This window comes from Prorops nasuta, unplaced genomic scaffold, assembly GCF_024137725.1.
Source record: "Prorops nasuta isolate Cenicafe-Biocafe unplaced genomic scaffold, Cenicafe_Pnas_1.2 PNAS00011, whole genome shotgun sequence".
NCBI lineage: Eukaryota > Metazoa > Arthropoda > Insecta > Hymenoptera > Bethylidae > Prorops > Prorops nasuta.
This window is the reverse complement of record NW_027116808.1, coordinates 4,787,214-4,797,514: the sequence shown is the minus strand read 5'-3', so window position 1 is coordinate 4,797,514 and position 10,301 is coordinate 4,787,214. Positions and strand designations below refer to the sequence as shown.

At 43.0% G+C, this 10,301-nt stretch overlaps 1 protein-coding gene across 1 annotated transcript; it reads left to right on the top strand.

Moving 5' to 3' along the window:
• Positions 1-266: 266 nt before the first annotated feature.
• LOC136777476 (forkhead box protein C1-like) lies at positions 267-3,209 on the top strand. Its single transcript, XM_066733793.1, has one exon. It carries the CDS (start codon positions 692-694, stop codon positions 1,964-1,966), a length of 1,275 nt encoding a protein of 424 aa, XP_066589890.1. The 5' UTR covers positions 267-691; the 3' UTR covers positions 1,967-3,209.
• The last annotated feature ends 7,092 nt before the right edge of the window (positions 3,210-10,301 follow it).

Genomic DNA, 10,301 nt, shown 5'->3' with positions numbered 1-10,301 from the left:
TAGGTCGTTTTCCGGTAGATCAATATCCTGTGGTGGAGTGGGCGTGCCTCGCAGAAGCAGGATTTTCCCTCTGTCCCGACGCCGATTGGTTAACGCACGGTCCTTCGGCGTTGCTGCTTTTAATGAACGTGGCTCCGACGAGGTCTGGTAGGCGTGGCTTTGCGTTCCAGAGGTCGAGTGGTGGAGGACACCGGTTCCTACGTCCGCAGGCTCATAAATCATGACCAGTTGGTCCCTCGTTCGCTCGTTCGCTCGCAGTGCACCGTCGTGAACTATAGACTGGGAAAAGAAGCGTCAAATTTGACAGATCGCGTTGACGATCAGTGGCGCGCGGCGCGCGACCCGACCAAATTTTCAAAATCTGCGATATATTTCTATCGTTATTATAAGCTACATATATATATATATATATATATATATATATATAAACACGCGCGGGTATCTTCGTTCGGTGCCTGCTGTAGTGTCTCTCTTTCTCTCTCTTGCACGCATACACACGCGCGCACGCGTTCGACCAGAGAGAAAGAGAGAGAGAGAGAGAACGAGCTGGTGAGAGAAGAGAAAGAAATCGCTCGAAATCTCATTATTTTAGGATAGATGAGAATCAGTGAAAGTGGGATTTATTGTGGTTTGATTCTGCGAAGAATCGAGTGAGAGCTATATATATATATATATATATATAGGTGTCGAAATGTGCAGTCAAGAGAGTCCGCCGCCGGCGAAGGAGCCGTTGGCCGTTGGACTGGGGAATCCAATGGCCGGTTTTCTGCCAGGATTGGAGCACTACCGATTGCAACTCTATCATTACGCGATGGCCGAGAGACTGCGATTGGCTCAGCAGCTTCATCCTCAACATCCCGGCGTGGGTCCGCCGTCGGGCGGTACCGGAGGACACTTGGGAATGAACCCGGGATTTCCGGCGCCTCTGCCGCTTTACCCTGCAGCGGCTGCAGCTGCTTACCCGAGTAGATTGGCGCTCTCGATGGCCCTGCTTCATCCTCATCATCAGAGGATCCCTGAAGAGCCGAAACCCCAACACAGTTACATCGGTCTGATAGCCATGGCGATTCTCTCGTCGCCAGAGAAGAAATTGGTGCTCTCCGATATATACCAACACATACTGGACCATTATCCGTACTTCAGGACCAGGGGACCAGGCTGGAGGAACTCCATCAGGCACAATTTGTCCTTGAACGACTGCTTCGTAAAGTCCGGAAGAAGCGCCAATGGCAAAGGTCACTACTGGGCGATACACCCGGCGAATTTGGAGGATTTCAGGCGGGGTGATTTTCGAAGACGCAAGGCCCAGAGGAAGGTGAGGAGGCACATGGGTCTGGCGGTGGACGAGGAGCCCGACAGTCCCAGTCCTCCTCCACTTCCTGCCACTCCACCCCCCCCGGCCTTGGGACCCCCGGTCACGGCTCAACCGATCGCTACCATTTGGACGCCTCACCAGCATCACCATCATCATCATCATCATCATCACGCCAATCCTAATCAGCATCATCATCAAGGCCAGCAACAGCAGCAGCAACAGCAGCAGCAACAACAACAACAGCAACAAAACTATACGATGAGTCAGGTACTTCGACAATCTTCGTTTCAACCGTCGAGAAAACGTCAGTTCGACGTCGCCTCCCTATTGGCACCCGACGACCAGCACGAAATCGAATCGGACCTGAGACCCGCCAAGTCCAGGAGGTTCAGTTGCAGCGAGGACGAGCTTCACGAGCTCCAGGAAGTCGAGCAGGAGGAGGAGGACGTCGACGTGGACGTCGTCGCCGAGAGCAATGCTCTCCCGTCGCCGGGATCAGCGTCGGCCAGTCCAGAGCCCAAGGTCGCCTCCCCGAACTCCCACTGGAACAATCCAACGATACAGACCAACCAGCAGCTTCACCTTCACAATCACCTCCACGTGAGGAACTACTACATCCCTGCGAACACCACCACAGGCTCCACCGTTTAATCGCGCCCGCGCGTCTTTCGTTCACTCGTCAACTCTGTGACCATTGGTTGTCCATCTTTGTTGCCCAATTCCTATATATACATATATACACACGCTTATTGGACCAAACAATCGTCGCAAACCGTAAATTCACCATTTAAGTTTCCCAGTTTATTCGACGAAAATCGTTTATTGTCTAACAATGATCGAAGGGTGGGGGTAACACCCACGCACCCATACACATACGCGTGCTGCATCTACGTACATACGATATAAATTATAGCGCTTAACCAATCAAACGTCCGTCGTTCATCCCGATTATCATCATCGACGATCGAGTGGAAGAACGCGGTTTGGCGAGCGGAACGGAGAAGCCCGATGTTTGTATATATATACATATTTAGATCAATAATAGATAGGTATTTAGGGGAAGCATGTGTACGATATATAGGTATAAAAGAGGGATGGTTAACAAAGCAATGTTCTCTCGCGTAAATAATCTCGTCAGGCGCCGCGTGCGGGTCTCTGTGAATCCCGAAGGACCTTGGGAAAAATTTGATTCTTCTCCGAGTCCAAGAGTGATCTATGTACCATATATATTTATATATGCGTGTTTTTGTGCGAGTGTGCGCGTTTACGCCTTTCATGGAATATATATAGAACGCGCGAGAGAGCACGACGTGTTCAGCCAAACTATCGAATCGGTAAAGTGAAGTAAGATTATAAACCCGAGATTCTATGTTGTTGTAAATACGGGGGTGAGGGAAGAAGGAGCCATGTATGTGTAAGGTAACTGGATCGAGGGATAAAAAGACACAATTAAATGACGTAAGAAACCGCGCACGTATGTACATGTCGCGTCCCAAAAGTTTCCATGTATCATAGATTATTCTAATTTGGCGAAATGCCAGACTGAAGCGATCTCGCGTGTTAAAAGTGTAATATATGAATCGTTTAAATTTTAAGATAGCCAATCTTTATCGTAATTCGGATGGTTTCCACAGCGCTACAACATTATATATAGGAAAGTGCGTATGTACAGATAGACACTTTTTCTCCCTCGTCCGATATATATATATATATATATATATATAGAGAGAGAGAGGAGTGCGACGATTGCACGGATTATATATATATATATATATATAGGTGTGCGCGTGTATGCCTCGGTTGCATATTATATATATAGGTACCGTTTGAGTATCGAGTGCGAATAAATTAAAAATGAAGAATCAATTGGTCGGTGCATATGTAACGTGCTAGCGCCTTGGACGAGGGAAGGGAGGAGGGAAGGGAGACCATTTTTTAATAACTATTTGTTCACAAGCGGCGCCGAGATTCGCTGTTGTGTAATTTCCGTGAAAGCGAGAACACTCGCACGAGTCGAGATATATTGGAATTTAATAAATCTCTGTTCCAATCAAGCACAAACATGCACACGATGGTTTTTATTGTAAAAGAAATACCTGCAAAAGTGTCCCATCTCCTACCCCCCACCATACTTTCCACATTATATTGATGTTTCCCATGCGTGAAGTACAGATGGGATCTATCGAGTTTTTCGTGTAAAATTTTCTCTTCCCCTCCCCTTTTTTATTCGCCACAAGATGAAATTTGTTCGTTCATCAATTAAGTATATATGTATATACATATATATATGTCCGCAGAGAAGAGTATTCGAAACTGAATTAGAAAGAGAGAGTTGCTGAGATCTTTGATACACACACACACACACACACACGCGCGGATATAGTATACATAGAAATTTATAGTAATCGCAAGAGGGTGTCTTATACAGCACACTCGACTAAAAGTTGTCTTATAGACATCTTTTCTTCATCCAATTGACTAAACGACGCCTAAAAGATGTCTTTAAGACATTTGGTACTTTATGGGTTGTTATATTAGGTCTCGCATATACATATACATATATAAGCATGGAGAAACGCAAGCTCGTTGAAAATGGCGGATTCGTCGAGGAGAGAGCAAAGAATCGATGCGTCTTTGATTGGCGCGCGCGTGCACGGTGCATATACACTCTGCAGAGCCATCATAAGAGGATTATTATATTTGTCCCATCGCGCGACGCGACTCGATAAGAAAGTAGAAATGGCCGCGTGCGAGCGGCCCTATCGGACCGATGATCCTCGAATCGCATTGAAATCTCTGCCAACCCACGAAGAATACGAAGAAACCTCCTCGCGACTCGTTAAAAGCATTCACCATCGACACAATAGCACCTAATGAACTCGACTCTTGGAAGAATTAATGCTAAATACAAATACACGCAGATACATTCGCGCATCACTCGATCTCTCATTGACTTTCGCTAATCGCTAGTCGCTCCTTTTTCTTCTCGCTCGATTTATTTTTAACAAGCCAAACGGAAAAACGGTTGAAATTCCATTCTTTCTTTTGCAAGCTTTCAATTGTTACATATTTCGGGCTAATAAACCGCGGTTCCCGTGGAGTGACCTAACTTGCATTTTTTATTTCTTTCAAAGCATTTTAATTCCTACAATTATCAATGAATTCTAGGTTTCTTATATATATTTGCATAATTTTCTCAGTTTCGTTCATCCTCGAGAAACTTATAGGCTGTTCAAGTTATAGGATTTTTAAAGTTTCCGAAAATTTTATAATGCCAAAAATAACGTTTTGAACAATAAACAAACTTCAATAATTGTACAGCATCATTTATTTCGTTCTTGAATTCAAGTTACTTATGGAAGTAATGAAACAAAGATTATAAATTATTATATTTACACATCTTACCTATAATAAGGTAAAACTTGTAGCATTGTTAAAAATCATCCAGTATGTTTATTGTAAATTCTCAAAAGTACTGCAATTAAAAACATAACTTTTAAGTCCATCGCAACAATCGAACAAAGTTTATATAATATTCTTTTCTTTTCTAGTATATACTACGTACTTTGGTTGAAATGTATGAAATTATTTAGTTTATTAGAAAATGTATTATCCTACATCGAAAGAAGAAAGAACGAGCAATGAGTTTGTTTGAAAAGAAGAGAAGGAAAGGGAATGAAACAGCGTTGGGAATGGCTGATAGTATATTTATGACAGGGAATCGTGCAAATGTTTGATGGGAATGATTTTCAAACGCGATATTTGTATCGTGCGAGCTGCGTGAGTTTTCCGATTGTCCGATGCATAAAATAATCGACATTTGTAAGCATTGAGGGAGGGGGTGCACGGTGACACTGTTATTCAATGGAACGCGTTGCAGATGTTAATGCTACGTGGCCTCAATCCATTTCGATAACAGCCAGGCCAAAACATGCTCGTTGGAAATTTCATTTAAAAAGAGACGTTTTGTCGCTGTCGCCGTCGCAAACTCGAACGATTAGAAATTCGTGCAGGATTCGCCTATATTTGTATGCTAATGTTTCTCGCAATGACGTTATCGAATCGTCGCGTCTAACGCGTACCGATAGCTGATCGACGCAGTAGCACGTACCATTACCTTCAAATGTGCAATGCACCGGTGATTAGGCCCCGATGTGTGATTCCCAAGCTCGATATATAAATATATCGAGCTTGGCCCTACTTTCAAATATCGCAAATCCTTGCATTTCCTTAAACGAATAATTTTCACGAATGTTTACACTTGATCACTGAAATTGATCCCTCTGAATTGTTGGTTTATTTTCTACCTTCAAGGTGGAGATTTATAATTTCAGAGTGTCGTAAGTTTCGTGCACGAACGGCACGTGCCGATGCTGCTGGCACTACGAATCAAACATGTTCAAAGTAAACAAATGGATAATCCTTTAGGATTAAGCCAGATCCGCAGTGCGAGGACTTTCGGGAGAATTCCACGCAGCACGCAAGTGCATGTTTCGTTTCCTAGCTCCCCCATTAGGCCGGATTTGGAATTATTTGCGATAAACAGATCTGCAATAGCTGCTTACGTTAGAGTATAGTTGGGATGGAAGCAGGTGGTTCGTGGAAAAGAGCGCAGCCAAAGTAGCGGATAAACCAATGGAGCACGAATTTCTGCCTTTACCAGACGGAACTAGTTGGAAACAATGGCAACTTATTGGTCGAACCAGGAGTACGAGGAAACCCGATTGAGAAAAGCGAGAGGGGCAATATATATATACACTATTTTTCCAAGTCTCACGTACACCGAGTGCCTTTCTAGCACAACTGAAACTCGATACGATAATTGCACGAGTTTGAAATTAATTTGTCCAAAACACTTTGTCATTCGACGTTTCCATTTTTCTTCTACTTTTAACGCAATGATAAATAATGGATATAACGGAACGTGTGGAGGTAGGAGTTATTACAGTGTAATGCCGTTGTGTCCCGGCCCTCCGATTCATCAAATGAAGCCCCGCGAATAAACTCAAAGCGGCATCCACCAAGGTAAATCCTACGAGAGAATCTGTCGACATCGAGGGAAGCCCTATGACGGAAACAAAAGCAATTTGTTAAATATTGTTTTCTACGATATAAACGCCATAAACAAAACGGGCCCGTACTAGTGTCGCGTTTAAACATAGATTCCTCGGATTACATATTTGCACTCGCCTCATTTTCAATTATTCTTATATACATATATATATTACAAATTAAATTATCATTGTAATTGGAGGAGGATTAATTTCGTTCGAGAAATGTTCGTCTGACTAGTGCACAAATATATATGCATATATATATATATATATATATACTTAAATCGGACTATATATATATATAGATTAATCGTTGAATGGTTCATGGACGAAGCAAAAGCGATCGCTTTTCGTTTGTTAAACCGAATTGGTTTGGTCGGTGGAGTACGAGAGTCGAGTTTGCTAGAATAATATTATTGTGTGAAATTTTGGTGTTTTATGCAGTGTGGGGGGGGGGGGGATATTTGACGGGTTAAAGGCAACAATCTGGAGAATTTATCGGTGGAGGAAGCAGGGTTCTGTGTCGTGTAGTCTGAGCCCGAGCCTGAACCGTCTGGGAAAGAAAAATATTGAGGAGAGAACGCTTTTGCTATATATATGCGAGCGTCGCGGCGCGGCGGGAAGAATAGAATTGCGTCTTGCGATCGCGGTGAATCCGGCTACCGATCTGCTTGGTATATATATATATATATATAGCACTTGGACAGGTGATGAGGACTGCAGCAGAGCGAGCGAAGGAGGCTAGTCGCGCCACGTCATTATTTGTTAAATATGAGAAAAACTTGGCGAGAGATGCAGAGGCTGAGATTATGGCGCGCGGTCAGAAACAACAATAATCCTCGTCAGGAGAGTTTGCATAGCACGGTTTCGTTGAACCGACCGACCGACCTCTGTTTTTCTAACACCCTACAGATGAATTTTACGTGAAAATCTTGTGGGAAAGACATCTCGATCCTCCGCATATATACATACATATATATAGTACCACAGCTGTTACACGTATACGATATACAGATTTTTGTGATTCGATATTCTTCAGCCTTAACTTTTGCTAAAATCCTCTTCTTATTAATATAGTGGAATTTATTCGACTAAAATCTCATCTTTATTTTAGATGGGCTATTGACTATAGAGACAATGACATGGACAGTCCTATCAATTTTTTTTTCATGTTTACATCAACGATAACTGTATAGGTATAAGAATAAAGTTGCATGCTAGCACGACTTTTAAATATATATAGCCACCACCCCCACCCCTTCCCTTCCTCCAAGGATGACAAAATGATTTAAAATTGCTCAATATCGAACGCTATATTGTTATTAGCAGAGCAAACGGACGATTACTCATCTATCGATTAGACATCCGGTCACAATGCATAAACTCATCATCGAAACTCTTAATTCTTTCTGCGAACACTGAAAAAATGAAAAACGCCAGCTATGTTGAAAAATCTAGAGATTATCTTGAAAGATGAAACGTGCTACTTGTATACGGTTGATAACTCAGGTGCACATCCCTCTAATTCTGGATAAATTTTTCAATGGAATCTGCAGGTTATAATAAAGTTGCGCGCTATACGCGATCACTATCGCACACATAAGTACCGAACTATACTCTGACCCGTGCGCAGCGGCAAATCCATTTTCGGAGCAACAATTCGTACCGTGTACGTGTTAACGAGATGAGCGCACCATGCCACTATATACATATATATATATATATATATATATATGCATCCATATAGAAGCTGCACGCACACGGCACGCATCCGGTGTACATGACGACCGTTGAACGTCCAATGCGTCACGTCCTCCAGCGGAGCACACATATATATATATATATGTAGATCAATCACGTACGCCAGATTTCCAGATTATTGCAGGCAGCGTTCTGCAAAGGATCGAAGCGTCGAGTGACAAATGTTGAAAATACGGGGAAAAATATCTGAGCCGCGTGGGTGTGCTATATATTTTCTGCAGGATATAGTCCTTAGATAAAGATCGTTGGATGGCAAAAGGGGATCTCTGTTGGAGATTCCATTGAGCCGTATATTCTTCCTCGATGCGAAGCGAGACATTTTTCTTAACGTGTGCTCTATATATATATATATATATGCCGCGTGGGTGAGATCCATACATGCATATTACAACCCTGCGGTAGGCCCTCACCTGTGATCCGATCATGAATAGTTGGTACATACGCATGGAAGTGATGAGACGCGACAATTTAGGGACGAGATTGAATTTGCATGGCTATTGGCTGCGAGTAAACGCTGTGAACCACGGGTTGCATGGTTCTACATACCTATATATATATATATACGTATACCACGCAGCTTATCTCGATCCGGATCTTTTTCCCACAGATCCCGAGATGTAAAATGACTAGCCGTGCGACGCCTTATCGAAATAGTCCAAACCACGGGCGTTTCGCCTCGCACTAATCCAGGTACAGAGACGCAGGAAACTCGCTGTACAACGGACGAGTTGAGCGACGTGAAAATGGTTAGAGTTTAACGCTCTTTCTTTCCGAATTTCCTCCTCCTCGACCTTCGATACTTTATATATAACTATACTCATCGCTCTTTTAGATCGAAAATTTCGCTCCTTGGGAAATCCGGCCATGCTTGACCACGTGCACATAAATCGATCATGATCGAATAAAACATTTGTTTATTGAATTTGAACGAAAATTAGATAGAGATCGAAGTGTGAGAACGAGAAGAATGGAAATAGTCAGGGCAAGGTGGATCGATGAAGGAGAGAGTCTTTGAAAACCGAGTGGAGGGGGTATATATATATATATATTAACATTTGCAGTTGTATATATGTATATGCAATATAAGCGCTGGATGCAGGCGATAATGACGATATACGATACGCGATGGGAAGCAGCTGGTTGCGACGTGTGCTCCAAGGAGCGCAGGAAACGATTCCCCCCCCCTCCACTATAATTCAGGGACTCTCGTCAACTCTCGTGTCCGATGGTGGTTGCTTACTCTCGAGCAGCTCGAAACGATCCCCTCGAATCTCGACCTGGCAAATACGCAGCTCCCATATAATAAGGTACTTGCGGCGTATTCTATATAGCTTCCTTCCCTATACCGGATCGACACATTCGACACTTTTCTCCATGCATCAGGTAAAATATTAGTCGATCCTTATTCGAGTGTCCTCCTGAGGAAAGTGCCTTGCTGGCGCACCTTCAGCTGTGCTGTCTGTGTGTTGTGGTACTTTGCTGCAGAAAGAGAGAGAGAGAGAGAGAGGTTTCTAATGCACCCAATAATCCATTTATGGGAGCCCATTGTCGAACATTCGTGTATTTTTAGGATCCCTCGACTCTGCCTGTTGTCCGGTTGGCCATTCAGCGATACCTCGCGCATCTTATACGTACACTAATGCGTTCATATATATATATACATGTAGCGTAATATCGTGTAGCAATTTCAAATTAGCAGAGGATCCCTCCAATTTTTCCCTTCATCCCTCCTTAAAAAGCCCCAATATTGAATATCCATTCGAGAGAATTTTCTTTAATGATATACGTATGACGTTACAAAATTTTCTTCCCATGCAGTAGTTTAGGATTTTTATCGTTATATATCCACTAAATATTTAGATGCTTTATTTTATAAATATTGTTTTGGAATCGAATGATGTTTCTGGTGTGGCAGTGTACGCTTTTGTCATATTTGAAACAGCAAAGAGAGAGAGAGAGAGAGATTTGGAATCAAGAAGCTGTGGTACTCTCTTTCTTTCTTTATATATATATATATGTACAAGTGACAATATTGTTAATTGGAGGCGTTGAAGCGTAGCCTCGCATTGTCGCACGCGTGCCCGCGGCTTGGAACGTAATTATTTTTCCTCGAGAGTGATTTCGATGCTCGAGTACCTCCGGACAATCGACTCCTGCGAGCCCCTCCTGCA